Source organism: Drosophila persimilis, unplaced genomic scaffold (assembly GCF_003286085.1).
Source record: "Drosophila persimilis strain 14011-0111.01,24,50 unplaced genomic scaffold, DperRS2 tig00000000-arrow-pilon, whole genome shotgun sequence".
In the NCBI taxonomy this organism is placed as follows: Eukaryota; Metazoa; Arthropoda; class Insecta; order Diptera; family Drosophilidae; genus Drosophila; species Drosophila persimilis.
Genome location: NW_020825288.1, coordinates 9,278,781 through 9,298,166, shown reverse-complemented (window position 1 = coordinate 9,298,166; position 19,386 = coordinate 9,278,781). Strand labels below are relative to the sequence as shown.

The 19,386-nt window shown below is 46.4% G+C and overlaps 1 protein-coding gene across 1 annotated transcript in view; it reads left to right on the top strand.

Moving 5' to 3' along the window:
* Nucleotides 1-19,066, top strand: part of LOC6587492 — a 63,305-nt gene extending 44,239 nt beyond the window's left edge. Inside the window, exons 10-18 of the mRNA XM_002013025.2 lie at nucleotides 577-715; nucleotides 2,545-2,693; nucleotides 3,655-3,805; nucleotides 4,433-4,671; nucleotides 6,092-6,266; nucleotides 9,208-9,472; nucleotides 11,460-11,719; nucleotides 13,158-13,328; nucleotides 17,618-19,066. Of these exons, the coding sequence (XP_002013061.2) occupies nucleotides 577-715; nucleotides 2,545-2,693; nucleotides 3,655-3,805; nucleotides 4,433-4,671; nucleotides 6,092-6,266; nucleotides 9,208-9,472; nucleotides 11,460-11,719; nucleotides 13,158-13,328; nucleotides 17,618-17,682 (1,614 nt within the window). The 3' untranslated portion in view covers nucleotides 17,683-19,066. The remainder of the gene's footprint in view (nucleotides 1-576; nucleotides 716-2,544; nucleotides 2,694-3,654; nucleotides 3,806-4,432; nucleotides 4,672-6,091; nucleotides 6,267-9,207; nucleotides 9,473-11,459; nucleotides 11,720-13,157; nucleotides 13,329-17,617) is intronic.
* The last annotated feature ends 320 nt before the right edge of the window (nucleotides 19,067-19,386 follow it).

Sequence of the window (19,386 nt, the reverse complement as noted above, 5' to 3'; positions counted from 1 at the left end):
TTATTATGAATTAATTAAATTCATGCGCAAACGTCAACCTGGATGCTGCAACTAAATATTTAATCGAATTATTTCGAGAGTCAAGCTGCGTTAATGCAGCATTTACATTCGCTTCCGCCTGGAATCGCATCACTTGTCGGCAGCAGTTTCCATTTCCAAATACTTTTGCACACTCGTCCTTGTCCGAGTGCGCCGAATGCCAAATGACAAATGCCAAAACACACAAAATTAATTTGATTTAATATATTCATTTAAGCTCTGGGAGCCACTAAGTGACCGCATTAGGCCATGCCAACCGCAGCAGCCGTTGCCCCACTGGCAAGAGCTTAGCATTCAGCTCCATTGCGGTTGCCATTTAGTGTTGCAAGTGTCACAGTGCATGTGGATTTGAATGTGGGTGTGGCCATGTGGCTGCTGGACAATGCAACAGAAACACCACAAATTGCGAAAAACCAGAAATCATTTCTTTTCAAGGCGTAGCATTTGCCTCCTCCATGCATCCTCCATTCTAGTCCATTGATCAATATGGATTTTCATGGCACTCATAATGATATTCCTGTTCATATCTCTTTTCAGGGCATGCGTATGTCGGGCGAGAGCACGGACATAATGCACTTGACGCAGCTGGAGCGGGAGAGTGCGGGTGCTTATGCGTGTGGGGCCACCAACACGGAGGGCGAGACACGCAGCTCGAGTTTGACGCTGAGATTGCAGTGTAAGTAGATCTCTCCTCGAGATTCTTAATATGAAATACTCTAGACACACAGACACCCGCACACACAGATCCATCCATCCAATAAGAGTAAAAGCAACAAGATGAAATAACATGGCGCAGGCCGGAAGCGGAAGCTACAGAATAAAATCAACTTGCAGCCAGAGCGGAGCGCAAATAAAAGTTGCCAACTTTCTGGGGCAGCACAGCGGATGGGGAAATTGCTTAGAAATGATGCATGACCGACCGTCTCCAACTCCATTTGTGTATCTGTATCTCTATGTACCGGGCCCTGTTTACAATTGTTAAAATTTTGTGCTGTTGCCGCTGCCGCTGGCCTTAACAACCGCCATTGATTTACTGACAAAAGTTTTGACTATAAATCCAGCACGCAATTTTTACTCTGGCAACTTTTCCATAAACTCCTTTCCTCAGGGGAGCAGAGCCGCAACAGCACAGCGGCCTTTGGCTATTTTCTGGTGTGATTAATGTGGATATCATAAACCCTTACTACAAGCGATTTGGTTGCATAAACCAGAGAGAAACCTCAGCCCCCCCTCAGCCACGCCCATCGATGAAGAGTGAGCCTTAAATACATCTCATGTTTCCTTCCAAGCACATGAACATGAAATCGCACAATAAAGGACTACGAGTACGTCTTGTTCCGCCCACTCTTTTGTGGGGCAGGCATTCATCGAAGAAATATTGTAAGGAGTTTTGCGTAGCCTTTGTTGCCTGTCTGACGTGGCTTCAACATTTATTGTGTTGTCAACTTACATCTACAACAAAAAAGAAAGCAAGGTCCTATCATAGTCCCCCCACAGTCAGAGCAGAGTCCGGAAAACTGCCACGATTCGTCGGCAATCATCGAACCCAAAAGTCGACAATCTGAAAATGCAGTTCCCCTCTCCATGAGCTATACGACAGTTTAAGTAGTTTATATTTGAAATTATGAAAGTTTCAAGTTTCCGTCGCTGCCAGAGAAAGCAGGAGAGAGAGAGAGCGAGAGCGAGAGAGTCTTTGCTTTGAGTTTTGGGCTTAAGGTAACTTTTCTCCACATTTGCACACAGGCACACAAGCACACCCCTAAGCATACACACACAAGCAACAAGTACACAGATAAAGACAGGGACTTAGACACTGACAGATGGCTTAAGTATTCGACGCTGAAATGCAGTTGACTTGTGATAAAGGAACGTAGTAATAGAGCTTCAAATGCTTATCTGCCTCGGCGTGACTTACATTTTAAAAGCGGCTTTCAGCGCCGAACGAACTCCGCACAGGGATGCTGCTCGAAAGTATTCAAGCGCACAGTGTGGCACACAGACAGAAAATGCCGTGGGCCACTGTGCCACTGCTTCCGCATATCTGCCCTCATTTCCAATGTGAGAAGAGAAGTGAAAGTAAGAGCAGAGTCGACGCGGAGCTGCAGGAGTATTGCTTTCCTCAAAACCACCTGCCACATGGACTTACCCGCTAAGCAACAACAGCGCCAGAAGCTCGAACCCCTCCTCCTCCCTTTCCCTCTCTTTCCCTCGTGAAACGGAAACATGTTAATTACTATGCTCAAGGCTATGTAGCTGTAGCTGCCTCGACTTCCCATCGGATTCCATCCTCATCTTCTTTCTTGTTTCATATTTTTGTGTGTTTTTGCGGCGCCCCCCGAGAGAGAGAGAGAGAGAGAGAGAGAGAGTGAGGGCGGGAGATTGTTTGCTCTCCGAGGGGGTGGCACCCAACAAATTTAAAATGGAAACTTTTTGCTGCCTAACAACCCGGGGAGGGTTTATATACTCGCAGTACATATATATTTATGAAGCTCCATCTCTTTGCAGTCTCCCCGCGCTGTAAGCCAGGCACTGAGCAAACATCCATTGGAGCCATCAACATGCACTCGATACAGGTCAAATGCGAGGTGGATGCCGATCCCCCGGATTCGGTTCGATTCAGCTGGACCTACAACAACACCCGCAACGTGTCCCCGGTAAGTTTTTTGGCAAGTCTCCGGCAACGGGGGCAAAGGTAGAGGTAACTAGTCTCGAACCCAGATAGAACTTACTGTGCCTGTAATTATGCCTGCGAAACGTGCTGCAACTCGAGAACGGACCCCGGGTTGTCGCAATTACTGCCAGGGATAGAAACGAAACAGGAACCAAGTTCGAAGTCGGTTCGGTCCGCCATTAGCAAAACTTGTGCTAAATACTTGAGGGTTGTCTGGTCTGTCTGGTCTGGGATTTCGTTCGACAATGCTCGTTCGAGGCAAAGGCCAACCGGGAATCGGAATCGGAATCAGGCACTGTACGTGACTGAATTAAAATTTAATCAAAATGTATAAATTCGTTCAGTCCGAATCGGGGTGGGGGGGACACAGGGTACGAGTCAGCTCTTTGGTAACATACGTACATTCGAGTATGTATATTAAAATGCAAACCGTTTAGGTGTAAAGCACAAGGACCGACTCCGACTGCAGGACTGCAAAGTTGGCATGAAGGCAAATAGATAGATAGATACTCCTGTAGATATAAGAGCGCGGGAGAGACCCCGGACCGGACCGTGTGTGTGTATGTGTGTATGAATAGCTGACCAAACGAACCGAAAGACATGCATATGCGACTGGGACAGCTGTGCCCAATAAATAAAGTAATTCATTTACCACAAAAGTTATTTGAAAATCTGCACGAAAATCCGTAGAGCCACAGAATGACTTATCCAGTCTCCAACTCGTTTCGTTTGCTTAGCAATAAAAACTTATTTGCCTTCAAATATTTATGCTCGCCTGCCTCCGTTTGGGTGCCTGGGTCCTGGGTTCTGGATTGGGTATGAGCGCTGCATCTGATTCCGCCTACGTCTGCACAAAGGCCACCCCCCCATGCCCCATGAGAGAGCGAAGCCGAGTCGTAGACCACTCTAATCCTTGGGCTTTGGGCCCTTTCTCTCCCTTACAGGTGCTCAACTCGAGGATACAATCGAATGGACTGGCCAGCACGGTGACGTATCTGCCGCAAACCGACTCCGAGTTAATAACGCTTGCCTGCTGGGCCAGCAATGCGGTGGGCCGCCAGACGACGCCCTGTCTGGTGCACATTCTCCCTGCAAGTAAGTAGAGGAAGTTGTTGGCCGAAGATGCCGGCATTTACCTCCATCTTCACCGCAATTTAAACAAGACGCCAGGAATGACGGTGATGGTGATGGTGTCTGTTTGGGTGTTGCTTGGTGCTGGTGCCGGTGTCGGTGTCGGTGTCGGTATCCGTGTCGGTCTGAGTCTATCTCTTATGCACACATAAGGATCTACTTACATAATTGGCGAGTGTATGTGCCGAGAGGGGGGGGGGGCCTTGGCCACTGCAAGCCCTGCCCCTGCTCTGCTCCTGCTGGGCTCTGACTTTGGCCAAAATGTTGCCAAATAATCGTCGGGTTGGACTCCCTGCTATTACGGGGGAGTGCTGCGATGATGCCAAGACTATACCGAATCTGGCTGTTATTAATGCAAACTGAGGGCGTGGCACTGCATCGTGGCCCGCCTGTGCGCATAGTATTTGCTGCAAAAGTGGCGTTTTGAAGGCTGGCAAAATGTGGCTCTCTAACGGGAGAGCTGCTCTTAAATGCAATTACGGGTCTGCGGGCCCATTAAGCCACGGCTTCACTATGACTATGACTAACTGCTATCTGTGACCTCCTCTGTCTCACTGTCTCTGTCTCTGTCTTTTTCTCTCCCCACCGTAGATACGCCGGAGGCACCGAAGGCCTGCGAATTGCGCAACGACACCATTCTGGAGGTTGTCTGTGTGGCTGGCAGCGATGGCGGCCTCTCGCAATACTTCATGCTCGAAGTTGTGGGCGGAGATCTGCTGTACTCCAGCGACTCGTCGACGGGCCTGGGCCTGGGCCAGGGCCAGGGCCGGGGACAGTTTGGCGAGGCCGTTGGCCTGGGCGACAATGAGATATCCACGCTGAACGATCAGGTGAGTGTGCAAGAGTTCCTGTCCCCAATCGAGTTATCCTAAGTTGATAAGTTCTCGTAACGAACCTAACAGGCGCATGCAAAACTGCAAATTGCTCAATTAAATTAAAATTTACTTACAATTCAGCACACAACCGGGGGGCAGAAGCAGAACTAAAACCAGAAACAGAAACAGCAGCTCAACCGAAGAGAGTTTAGAGCACGGGTCCGAACAGCAATAATTCACTTGATATCCATATGGTCAATTTGTGTGCATGTCCTTTGACTTTTCTGCTTGAATTATTAATAAATATTTAGGGGCCAGTAGTCGGTGGGTTGGGATGGGGTCAGTGTGGGTTATGCTGCTACTCAACTCAAGTGTAAAAGGGACAACATAATTAATGACAAGAGTTCCCCCCTCACAAGGCAAAAGCCGAGCCAAAGCCCCGCACTGCAATGACATCTCACTGACCCAGTCCCCTCTCCCTTTCTGGGAGGCAATACCCTTTGTCCCTTTCTGGGCGACCCAGCCGAATGCATGCTGAGCTATTAAATTATCCCTGTCACTCGTAAATGAGAATATCATATGAAAATTTCATTTCGTTTCATTTCGTTTGGTTGCTTTCCGAAACTGGAGTCAGTCCTGGTCCGTGGGCTGTACGGGCAGGATGGTCCGAGGGGTTGGACGGGGGCTTACTGATGAAGCGCTTGCCGGGGCGAGTTTATTAGCAAAGTAGCCAAGCGCAAAGCTCATCAGGACGATGATCACGATGATGATGATGATGTAATGATGATGAGAAGTCCCACTCAGGACTCTGGACAGAGTCTGATCCACGCATTGGTCCGTGGGTTGGCTGCTTTAAAGTTTCATGCTAGATAAAAGGCACACACATCCCCACTCACATCTGTATATGTATACAGAGACCCACAGCCCTACAGCCGCACTGGGGAGGGGAGAAGTGGACACCGTAGAGTGTGGTGTGGCAAGTGGAGAGTGGCGGGGGCGGAAAAGTGCCGCAAGGACAACATAAATTACTTACGCTTACTTGAGTGGGAATTTGTGCGTAACCAACGGAGCTCACTCGATTGTGTCCCATTACGGCAAACGGATATTCAGTTTAAAATTTCAGACACTGTCCCTCCGACTCGGACTCGGACTCTACTCCTGTTCCTCGTGTCCTGTTTCGGTCAGCGTATCCTCCTCTACCGGTACAGTTGTGCTTTTTGCTGTGTGGCTGATTTGATATTTTTTAGGCATGAATAATTATTTATGCGTTGGGTTTCTGTTTTGGGCCCCCCAAAAGTTAAAAATACAAGACATACTTGGCAGAGTCTTCACATAGGAGCTCCTCCATATGGCGGGTAAATTATATATGCGCCCGTTGTCATTCGCATCCCAAGTAGACGTGTACAAATGTATCTGTATCTGTATCTCATTTCAGGCGACATCTGCACCCATCATGCGCATGCAGGAGAACAGTCCACAGTTTCGTTTGAATAATTTAGAGCCGGGACGTGAATATCAATTTTTAGTTTACGCCGTCAACGCCAAAGGACGAAGCGAACCGCCGGTGGTGATTGAGCGCGTACGCGTGGCCGCACAACTGGGACCATATGGTGAGTATTCCCCGAAAAAACAAGAACCAAGACCCGTTGAGAAAACTAAGCAGAAAAAAGAGAGCTGCCAGCCACTCGTACTACTAATCACATAAAGAGTGAAAGAAATGTGCACCCGGTTACAAGTTTGTGGGTCACTTTCTTTTCTGGGGCTTGGCCCGGCCAATAAAATAGCCTGAGAAGGGGCGCCAGATCCCTGAGTCTTTGAATCGGAGCTTGTGTCCCAACCAGCTGGGGACGGAACTGTCTAATTCAACGCTTGACTGCATTTTCAAATCAACGCAAGTTCGGGGAAATCGTCTTCAATCAGCCGCCGCGAAAACTTCGCACATGGCTACCCAGACACACACAAACACACTGACACAAACAGAGCGCAAACCTGGAGGAGCATCTCCTGGATGCCAGAAGTCCTTCTGCCTTCCTGGCTGACAGACAGCCAGACAACCAGCCAGCCAGCCAGCCAGCCAGGCAGGCAGGGGGGTTAGCCTAAAGGATGGGCCGCCCTTTTCTAATCCACTGACTGAGTTATGCAGTGGAGCGTAAAGCATTTCAGCATTTTCCATCAATTCGTTGAGTGGGGCACACGCATATTACGTATACGCAGGGGCGTGCCGCAACAGCCTCTTCATTTTGCCCCAGCCTAACGACATAATGTGACTCGACTCTCTCTCTCTCTCTCTCTGTGTGTATGTGTGTGTGTATGTGTTTCTGGGTGAGTGGCACATGTGTGGCACTGTGTGTGTGAGTGAGTGAGAGCGAAAAAGCGTAAGCGGAATTGCTTCAATTTTCGTTTTGCTTAACGGCCACCGTAGACACTTTTCTTTTATTGTTCCTTTAACATTCTCCATCCGCATTTGCCGTCTCTTTCTCACTCTCTTTTACTTACATACTTTCCTACAGTCTCCCGCACAAATGTGCGTACACCACTACGAATGCCAACCAACAATGCTGTCATTATTTTCATGCTGATTTTTATTTTTATCTGCATTTCCATTACCATTTCCACTGCCATTTGCTGCTGCCTGTCTGCTGCAAGAGGAACCGAACGAAACCAAACCGAGCCGAGCCAGGTTTTTGGTCCATTTTTGGCCATTTTCATTTTCGTTTGTGCGCCGCCCCGTCCCGCCCGTTAACCATAAATCACTCATATTGGCCCGATTTAAAGGCGCTAATTGCGTTTGATACGCAAATGTTCGATTAAATGCGTTTTCGTGCGCTGACCAATCCAATCCGAGATTAGATTCACTGCCGAAACTTAGTTACAGAAAACAGCTGCCGGGAATCAGGGCCCCCAAATACAGTTACTCCCGTATGTTAATGCTCTCGGCGGAGTCCTCTCTCCCTTTGTTTGTCCACGGCTGAACAACACAATGGCGGCTCGTAAATTCAGCCTCTGAGCAGTGGCTGTGATTACGTAGAGCAAGCGCCGGAGACTATGGACTCTATGGATGGCGCCTCTGTCGGGAGGAGGCTGTCCTAATTTATGCGGAATTTTAACAGCTGGCTTTGGCCCAGTGCCTTTTCCTATGCCTATGCCTATTCCTAGTATGACTAGGAACGCAGGCGTTTTTATTTAGGTGAAAACATGGTGCCTGGGGATCCATTCCGATCCCCCCATCACCCCTGCCACATATGTGTGGCGATAAATTCAAGCAAGGTCGGACGAGCAGTAGCTACCTACCTAACAAGATTTTGCAAATAAATAAGATGGAGGCAAATCAGCTGACGCTGATTTAAATCAGTTTACGCAGAACTCATCAGGAGAATTTATTACGCTGTTCCTCGCGGCGAGCCAGGGCAAAGAAAAAGTGAAAAGTTTCAAGCAAAGTGGCCACTTGAGCTGGGAAAAGCATCTCAGCATCGGCCATCAAAGGAGAGCGGTAAAGATCCAACAAATAAATAAGCAAATGCTCTGCTCTGCTCTGCTCTGCCTGTATAATGGAAGTACAAAAAGGTAAACCAAAGCCGAGGATGAGGCTGAGACTGGGACTTGAGCAGAGTAAACTGATTAAAAAACAGGCAGAGATGATGACGAAGATGCCGTGAACCATGGCAGATCCGGGGGGCCAGTGGCAGGGCAAAGGCCAGGCAATAACAAGAGGCAAGAACAAAAATTAAATTGAGCCGCAGGTGTAGGCAATTTCCACTCAAACGCTCACTTCAAAAGCCAAAAGGATGGTCCGTGCCAGGTCTGCCAGGGCCTGGCTGCATGATGTTGGCAATGTTTCAATTCCGGAGCCGTTGCTTTGACGGCCCGCAAATGGAGCGGAAATGTTTCTCTGCCAAGGAAAGAGCACACCAGAGCCTGGCATTAACGAATGTCTGGCATAAATCTTTCCCGGGGATCATCTTACAATCAGTTCGCCTCCCTCTGAGAGGGAGCAGTGGCCTCCGGCTCACTCGCACACACATTATGTTGCAATTTCCGCCTGCTGGAAATCCAATAAATATAAACAATGGCTACTCCCCCGCCTCACATGTGGCTCGTAAAATAATTGCCGCAGATTTTCGTGGCAAGTGGCATCAGCTCTAATCGTCAGTAATAAGCGGCCAAGGGATCAGCTTCGAGTTCTCTTGATTTCCATAATTCCTTATTCCTTATTCTCTTCGTAGTTTTCGTAATTTCAATTTTCAACACAATTTGCCACTGAAGCAAGCTGAAGGCCATGGAACATGGGACATGAGACGTGGGGCGAGGGCGCAAATAAACAATCAGGGCGTGGCATGCAGTCAAAGCAATCAGTTAAGCAACGGAAAACGTAGCGACAGAACAAATAAATAAATAAACGACGAGTGGAGAGGCAAACACAAATCAGCATCCAAATAATTTCGAGCAAATAACAAATCATTGCGAGTCGCCCCAAAAACTATCTGAAGCTTCCCACCTATGGCACACAATCTACGTACGATATAATCTCCTCTATTCCATCTCTTTCCCCAGATGAATCGCTGCCCGACGACCCCACGCCCGCAGAAACCACGCATCATGGAGGCACCGGCCCGGGGGGCAGCAGCAGTGCCGCCGGAGTGGGCACTGGCGCCAGCATAGGCAACGGGCCGGAGAAGCAGTCCACGCTCCTGATACTCGCCGCCACCGTTGTGATAGGCGCCGTCATTGTGACGTCAATTATCGTGGCCGGCATCGTCGTCGTCTGCCGGCACAGGCCGCGGCCACCTGAGCCCCAGGAGGTGCGCAAAAGCATGCGGTGAGTCCTGGTTCTTCTTTCCGATTCCTTGCTTCCAGCGTCTTTCCTTTTGGTTTTTATTTAGCCCGTAGAAAAACTAATAATGAAATTGTTTGCCTCTGGCATCCACTAGTATCTCTCTCCGTCTGTGTGTGTGTGCAGAAATAATTACGAAATTATTTATGTGGAGCACGTGACTGACAGCAGTTCGCTCCTTCTTCCCGAGAATTCCACGGTTATGCTTATTACTGAGAATGTAATGTAATTAAATGACGGCCGGACCGCACCGGGCAGAATGGAGAATGGCAGAAATGGAGGCGCTCAATCAATTTCCAGCAGGCCTCTCCTTCTTTAAACTCGGGGACGAGCACATCAAAGGACGAGCGAATCAGGGGCCGGCTAATGTCAGGTTCATTAAAGACGATCGCCTAAACAGTTTGAGGGGCCAATCGATTAGCGTGGCCATGGGTGGGTGCCAACAAAGGGCACGCACCTGCCCAGTAAATTATGCTTAGTCTGTAATTAAATTAATTAAACCTGCACCTGACGGCCACGACCCACCGGAGGACAGAACCAAACAGAACAGATCCTAGAAAAGGCCAAAGCCAACCCGAACGAAGCACCGAACGAGCACCGGAAGCAAAGGCAGCCGCACAAGTGAAACTTTCCATTTAAGATAGGAAATCAGCGCGGAAGGGTCGTCGGTCGTCTCCCATTGTGGGTGGGTAATTAAGCAGCTGCTTAGCTGTAGCTGTGGCCGTGCGGTGTAGAGCGGTGCCGTGATGTGGCATGGATGGGTTCCGGGTGGCTTCGAACTCTGTCAACTGTCTGCCCGGCTAATGAAAGATAAACATGCAGTATAGCCAGCATGCCTCAGACCTCTTTTGTATCGATGGTGCAGGTTGATGATTGCCCGGATGATGGCATGGCCCGGATCCGGACCCATACACAGACACAGACACAGGCGCTGCTCCAGTTGCGATGATTTTTTTTCTTGAATTTTCCTGCTGCGTCTGCTGATTGCTCAATAATGAATTCAGGCGACCGAACGACCACTTCAAAGCGAAACAAACCAGCGAAATATTAATTATAGTTTCTGAAAATAATCAACCCGCCGCCAGTCACATGCACATCAAAGCGCGACAGCCGCATGCGGGTCATTAAATGGTCATCCCAACTGTCAGACGCCCTTCCTCCTCCTCTCCACCCCTTTACGGATTCCCGTCTTTGCCTGAATAATATTTCAGCATCACCTGCTTGCAGGTTAGCCATGGCTTCCTCTCTCTCTCTCTCCCCCATTGCCTGGTCCCTGCCGACGATTCCCATGTGCGTCTGTGCATAAATTTTAATGATTTGCCTTTTGCGGCAAAAGTATTTGTGCAAATATTTGACGCTTGCGTATGTGTGTACGTGTGTACGTGTGTACGTGTGCCCCGAAAGTCCCGACTGATAAGAGAGTGTGCTCCCTGTAATTAGCGTTCCCAGTGGCAATTGGGGGCTTATATCTAATTTACTACGGACCATCGAGCGGGCTGATTGAAATTAGAAAGTCCCAGCGAGAAATGGAATTATTTTGGCAATATTTATTATTGCAATGCGGTAGATTGCTGGTGGCATAAATTCATTAAATTCCGCTCCAAAGAATTGCAAATAATCCGCATATGCAGTATGCCACGGCCACTAAATAAATTATGTTTTCATTTCCACCATTTTCCACTCCCATTCCCCCGTTCCCCCCTTCGTTGGGAAAGTTTCTGCTGCAGTTACTCCCCAGGTGACTGTCGGCTTTGAATGTTGCTGTTGATATTGAATTTTTGGGTTTCTAGTTTAGTTTTTTTTTTTTTACCAAAGTTTGCTAAGCTGTTTTTCATGCGACATTAAAGCGGGGGCTCTGCCTTGGGAACTATTACCAACTTGCCAGAACCGACGCTCCGGGCAAGGGCGTGCAAACTTTTAATAGATTTTTCTAAATTTCTGTTTTTTTTATACCCTCTCTCCATTTCTGTAGGCCTGCTCGGAACGATGTGCCCAGCATGTACATCGAGGAGGACGAGCTGAATGAGCTGGAGGAAGGCGGCGGTCGAGCGGCTGAGATCCGAGCGCGCGTAACGCCCGTTACCTCGCACCTCTGCGGCGGCGGCGGCGGTGGTGGCGGGGGCGGGCTGATGCCAGGAGTCGGCTCGAGTGGCGGTGCCATTGTGGGCGTGGCTGGGCCACATCACTACATCTCGGAGAGCTTCATCCAGTACGCGCAGCCCAGTCTAAACGGTACTATTCCAAAATCTATACTCAACAAGCTGTAGTTCTAGCTGTAGCTGGTAGCTTAAGTTTTATTTTTACTTTTACTTGTACTTGTAGCTGTAGTCAAGTAGCCATCAATCTATCTGTCCATTCACCTATCTATACATCTATTTTGTATGCATATGTCTGATAATGCATCCCACTTGGTTTGCTCAACGAGTTTTCAGTTTGCAGTGCAGTATGCACTCAATATTAATTTGTATTCGTAGTTTTAGTTGATTGATTTGCTCAATTGAATTTGCTACCATCTGTACATACATACATAGTTCTCCTGCACACACACACACACACACATATTGCCTGTATATACACCATACACACTCTCACACAGAAATACCACATAGACAATCTTTGATTCTTTTTGTTGTTTTGTAGCCAATATGTAGATTAACTTAACATCTCCTATTCGGAATGCAGCCAAACGAAACGAAACAAAATGAAAATGAATAAATGCGAATAGTGAATGCAATTGGAATGCAGAAGTACACACATACTTTTGTTTTGTTTCATCTGACAGACAGTTTGCCCGTCGGTTAGTCTGATATAATTATTATTTATTTGGTTTCATGATTCTGGTTGTATGTACAGGAACTAATTTCGCGTCGAGTATTTGTGCATGCGAGTGGCTCCATTTCGACGGATTTGCACATTTTCCCAAATGATATTGAAGGGGATCTACGTATCTATCAGTTACATATATACGAATTGATTTTTTGGCTTGAGCTGGCGCTAATGATGCGGTCAAATATCGAGTGGGCTGCTAGTTGCCAGCCGGCAACAGACACACATGTAAAATGAATTGAAAAACCAGTTGCCCTTTATTTAGCATCCGCAAAAGTAGCATTTGACACACAATTTTCTAATTAGCGCTGATCAAAGTACAGTATTTCATTTCGTTTCATTTAATTTGAGTTGAATTGAATTGGAATTGGATACGAGTCGCACAGCAATTGGAAGCGATTAGTTCAAGTATTTGGAAAGTTATTTCGCATTAGCAACGGCACCTGAAGTACGAGTATGCTCTCCTCTCAACCCACTAGACGACACAGCGTCCCCCGTAATGCCTCCTCGTAGCGTATAGATCTCTCTCTCTGTCTCTCTCTCTTCTTCCAACACTCCTTCTCCCACTCTAGTATGTATGTATGCCTTTCTCTATCTGAGTATCTTTATAGATATATTGCTCTGTTGCTCCACCACCCCCATAGGTAGCGAAACCCTTTCAACTCACAAGCTGTCCTAATCCTCAACTTGAAGTTGTAAATACCTAGCCCAGTACTTAAACCAATGTAGTCCCCCCAAAAAACATATACGTACAGCATTGGGCAGCAAAGTTTCTCCCTGTAGTAGCTGCTACGATGCGACTAACGAGACTCACTGTGTTCCTGTTATCCTGTTATCCACCCAGGCGATGTGCTCCTACCTTTGCTTGTAACGTCCAGCCAGCCGGGCAATAGCGGCTACCGCCTGGCCTCGCCCGGCGTCTCCACCACCATCTCGAACGTGGTCGTGGCCGTGCCCCAGACCCAGGCCCAGCCTCAGCCAATTGCCACAGCTGCTGCTGCCTGGCCGCCCAAATGTATGCAAAGTAAATTTTATGTAACTAAATCTGTGCAGCAGGCTGAAAGGCAACAGCCCCCACTTAAGCAGAAACTTGCCCAGAAACAGAAACAGAACCAGGCCCAGGCCCAGGAACAGGAACAGAAACATAGCCCGAACCAGAAACAACTGCAGTTGCAGCTGCAACTTCAGGCCCGAACACAGATGGGCTGCCATGTCTAAGCCATGCTGCTGTCCGCTTGGGGCATTGGCTGTCGACAAGAGCTGGAGCTGAATCCCTAAAATATATTTAATGAACCATTCCGAGACCATGGCATAGCTTCATATTTGCTTCATTTCACATTTTAATTTGTCGTCCATTTAGAATCCCAACTTATATTCCTTGTTGCAATGCTGCTTGCCGCTTGCTGCTTGCTGCTGCTGCAACATTCATGCATTCACATGTCGCTCATCCAATTTCCTTTATTACCTTTGTGCATCCGAAACTATTCTGCCAGATTCCTTCCCATGGTTTATCTGCAATGCAAATGAAAGAAAAATTCCAGAGAATTTTCATTCATTTGCTAAATTTAGCAATGATTACTGATGGAGCGCCTTTTGAAAGCTGCAAACCAGAACACTAGTTAGATGAAGGTGTACCGAGATATAAAATAAAAGCTAATTGAAGTTTATGAGTTTTTTGACAGCCATTTTTTGGCCAAAAATTAGACCTGGCCTCTAATGCAGGGGGTGTGGGGGAAATACGAACAATAGCATCAGAGGATGCAGCAGCCAAATATTTTGTTTAAAAAGGATAAATGCTGCAGATCCCAGCTCCAAACAGAGGGGCAAGACGATGACAGTGACGGGCCATGGGGCATGGGGCTGTTTGTGCAGTCTTTGTTTTTCGTTGACATTTGTGTTTATTTCTCTCTATTCTGTCTGCCTCTATCCTCACTTTCCCCCATCCTCCTGCAGTGGCAAGCCTTTTGGACGTTTTGCATAAATTTTTGAAGCGTAGGACACGCCGGGGTAAACAAACATATGTACACGACTCTCTCTCTCTCTCTCTTTGCCTCTGTGTTTGTTTGTGCCTCAGACAGAAACAAATTTAGCAAATATTCTACCGATCCCACTCTCTGTGCCCCTGTGCCGCTCTGCTTGCTGTACGAGCTCATACAGACTTTGTTTTAACTTTGAATTGCATAAATTTTAATTATTTCGAAAGCACTAAATTAAAACACAAAAATAAGCACAAAGGCACACACACACTCGCACTGGCACTCGCAAATAGGAAGCGAGAGAGAGGGAGAGAGACATGTCGACATGCTGGCAAATGCAAATATTATTTAATGGGCATATGTGTCGTATACGTGATATTATTGCTAACACAACATGGGGCCCCACCTCGCATTCAGCCTAGCCCAGCAGCCCCGCAGCCCTGCTGCCCTGCAGCCCTGCGTGGGGTTCGAATGTCACAAATTAGCTAAATTTGATTTTGTCAGCGATTTAATTTTATATTTTCATTACTTTTTCCCCCCGTTTGTCTTCTTTTTTCCTCCGCTTCCGCCTGCCTGACAGCCTCCTTAATTTATGTGTGTGCTCGGGGCATGCGGGGGTCTGACACGACACGAGTCAACACACACACACTCATACATTTGGCTGTCAGGCGGTGTAGCAGGGTGTATGCATATTCGTAGTGCCCTTAGAGCGGTCTTCGTCCCCTCTCTCCACCCAGCAGCACATAAACCAAGTCAACTGGCTTACAAGACCCTAACAAGTGCCCAAGTCAGGCTGAAGTGAACGCAGTAGAACGAGTAGCTGTTACACCAAGACGAAAACTAAAGGAAAACACAGTTTAGGGGCACTTCTCGATGGGGATTACACTGCCCCAGAACGCTGTCCCTGTCCCTGTCGCTGTCAACATCTCCTGTGTCCTGTGTCCCGTGTCCCGTGTCCTGTCACTTGAAGCTGAAATAAGAGCTTGAGTTGCATTTCTGCATTCTCCAGCACCCACATACAAAACATCTTCAAGTATTATGCTATATTTAAATGCATATATTTGTATTTTTCTATTTCAAATGCTTCTTCACCTTTCTGCAAAGTGAAATTGAAATAAAGAGCAGCATACATACCAACTTTCGCCGCTGTAACTCGCGGCGGGGCGGGGCAGGCAAGTGAGCTACTGGAAGGACTGCCATATACTGCCATCCTTCCATCTTGGCAGTGGCTGTCATTAGCCAACATTTTTAATTGCATATGCTAGTCCCTCGTGCCCTCATCCTCTGCTCGCCCGATTCAGGTGCTGCTGGGACCCCCGGCCCACCCCTTGGCTCAGTCAAATTCGTTTGACTTTTTATGCCCCACAGTCGTCCCTGCCACGCAGAGTGTACGAGTGTATGTATGTGTGTGTCTGGGTCTCTGCGTGAGGGATAGAGGGAGATTTTTTGTTTCATCGTTTGCTGTTTTTTTTTTGTGCACATTTGTTTCATTTCATGCTGCTCCATTCATTTTGCTCGGCATCTTTTTTGTCTTATTGTTGGTGTTGTTTGTCTTGCCGTTTGTTCTGTTTGTCTGTGTGCGAGTCAAGAGTCGCGACGTCGACATCCCAGCGTCTGAGCAACATTTGTATAGCCTTCGTCCTTGTGCCATCCCCATCGTGTGTGCCTGTACGTACGAGTATTTGTGTAGTAAGTAATGTGAGTGGGTTGTGTAGGTTGTAGGTTTCTCGTGCACTTCAGCGGCACTCGTCTAATTAGACAAAGTTAAGACCCAGCCACACACACACACACACAGAGAGAGAGAGACAGCCACTCGAAATGAGCACACGGTACCATTTTCTCTGGCCTGGGAGTGCGAGCATTATCTTTAAGATTCCTTAAAGCATCCCTTCAATGGCGGCACACACGCTTTATACTCGCACTTTGATGTCTGTGTCGTCGTAGTCCCGCAAAAAATGCCACAGAATTTGCTTGGGCAACATTGTTTATGTGGCCATACGCACCACACTCTCACCCACATTCTTCCCACTTTTCCTCCTGGAGCCGCAATGTCAAACGGCGTTCATTCATTTGTCGCCTCACTTCCGCTTCCTCTCTTCGCACCACAGTCTTCATAGAGATACACATACTCTGCAAGGAGGTACTATGATGTGGTCTATGCTCAGGAGGAAGCACCTTGGAACCATCTAGAGGTATATTGTACATTTGTACATACATATATTATTGATCAGTTTTAACTCGGATGAGTCTTTGTTGTCATGAAAGTCTGACAATCTTCACAGCTTTCTGTGTAGTTTCTGTTGACAATAGTATCTCCCATAGAATCGATCAATCGGTAAGTGTATTAAAGGCTACTGTTCTTGGTTTTTGTGTTGCTACCACTTTGTTGGATGAGGCCGGGACATCCAGGCTGGCAACATTTTTGCGACTTTTGACATTTTTTAATGCTGTCAGGCATGGCGTGAAAGTAAACGTGAAGGGCCACAACCCACATACACTCGGGGGCCCACACCGGCCACACACACGCATAGTAGGGCTGCCTTAGTTTGTGCGTCTTTATGACTCAAAGACGCCACACAAATGTGACATAAAAGGCGATAATAATAAAATATCACAGGACAGGGTGCTCTCTCTCGCCAAATAACAAACTGCAAAATCGTAAACGACAAGCGGGCTGGCGCTCAGGATTCACTTGTGCCGTAGTCGGACCACAATAAAATGAATTCCGGCATAAATTCCAATGAAATGTGCCATAAAAATTAAGAAATTGTTGAATTATTTTATGTTTACGAGCGCGGTGGGAGGACAGCGGGCAGGGGACGGGTAAGGGCATGGGTATCGGCAGGGACGTTTCCTAGTAAAGTGAATATTAATATTGAAATGTTGTTCTGTTGTTCCGGTTGGTGCTGGTTCCTGGTGCTCGCTCTTGTTGTTTGTGTGTCGTTCGATGTTGCTGCTTTTATTAGTTGTTATTTGTTTTCTTATCAGCGCACAAATGGTCACGCTTTTGATATGTAATCGTAATCGTATTGTGCTAATGGCTCTCTTTTCTTTTGCTGCTCAAATAATAATTTGCAACTGTGTTGTGATGTCATTTTGCAAGAAATATCAACATCCCAAAAACGAAACAAGCCAAAAACTAATCGGTATAAACATTTTGCTTTTGTTTTCCTAACATACACACTCGACCATTTCTCACTCGCATAAATTTACGTCTCTCCCAACCACATTCACACACACACACACACACACACATTCTCAAATACATATGCTTCCCCCATTGCTGTTGATTTTGTTTTATACCAACCTACAAAAGTGTATATTGCAGACCCGGATCTGATATTGCCGCGCGGCGAATTGGAATTTACGACCCTGGATCCCACGCTGAAGTAATTGTAAAAAGTAATAATAAATATCCGCCATAGTGAACAACAGCCACAATAGACACACACACACACACACCCACACACAGAGATACTCTTACAGATCCGCGGTAAGGCCTCATAATTCACGGGCATTTCATTTAACATAGCTGTAAATTTTTAGCATTAAATTTAAATGCATTATCGCAAAAAGGTAAAACGTACTACGTACTGGTATCTGCAAGACGTGCTCGAGGGCATAGGCTATAGGTCTAGGGATAAGCCACCGTTTTGTAATTGTCAGCCATTTAAGTGTCATACGAAACCCAGAATCAAAACCGAAACCGAAATCGAAATACTGCTGCTCTATAAATAGGCTATAAATTTGTAACAAAAATCAAAAGATTCAACTTGTAAATAGTATAGACAACACGACAACCATAGATACCACCCATGCATCTAGAGGGATTCAGAAACGGAAACTGTTGCACCATCAATTGTATATAGAGAACGGGCAAACATTAATCAAACTGCATTTAAATGTTGAATATTAACTGTAATTAATGAACAACTAGTCGATAAGCAATTAGCCAAATAAGCCTTGTGTATTTAAAGTGTAATTAGGACTCCTAGAGCTGGAAATATTGGTAATAATCAATGTAAATGCCAGGGCCACCTCTCTGCCTCGGGGCAATACTCAAACGATGGACAGTGCTCGTGTGTACGAGCTTGCTAATCCAGCAGCCGTTTAAACAGTCTATGTATGTCTGAATAGCGATAGAAAAATCCATTAGTCGTTAATGCCACATCTTGTTACTGGCCAGCAAATTAAAATGTTACCAATGTGTATTTCTGGGCCCCAGGTCCAAGCCATTCCGACTTACTCCGACATTTTTCCGCTCATCTCTGGCTCATCTCTGTACGAGTGTCTGTGGGCCAGTTCCAGATGCTATTTATACCAATTCATGAATATTCTATTACCACCATAACAGGCTGAATCGAAACGGAGATGAATAATCAAGACAGCACCAGAGAAAACACATAGAAAAACCCTAAGTGGGGGCGATGTTCAAAAGGATAATGAATAAATGCCGAATACATGTCGAATGGCAGCATCAAAAGAGCCAGTTACGAGAGCATCGAACCGCAAAAAGAACTACAACAACAGCCTGCAACTATAAAACTGAATTCATTGTAAATGTTATAAATAACTAAGGTAACCGAGCAGAGCAGAGCACAGCGGAGGAGAGGAGAGGATAGCAGAGCGTAGATAATACTCGTTATAAAACTAATAATAATAATTGTAATAATGGTACGGCATACAGTTTACACAATACTCCAATGTAATTCGAATTCTTATTTCAAATATACAACAAGAATAAAAGCGAAATGGCAGACTAGAAAAAATATACAGTGCGTATGCGTAATAAAATAAATTGATATAAATATACATATATATATATATACAGGAAAACAGGGTGGCGGGGCCGCCAGTCCCCACCACCCGTTCTCTGTCTCTGTCACTCTGAACAAAACCAAACTGATTGTTTTTAAGCAAAAGTTAGATATAAAAAAATAAGTAACAAATAAACAAAGGAAAATGAAAATGAAAAGAACAACACAACTACGATAGTGAAATACATTAGATGTAAGTCGAAACTACTGAGTGTGTTAATAATAATAATGAATACTGAATAAATAAACGAAAATTCAAGATAACTAAACATTGAAATTA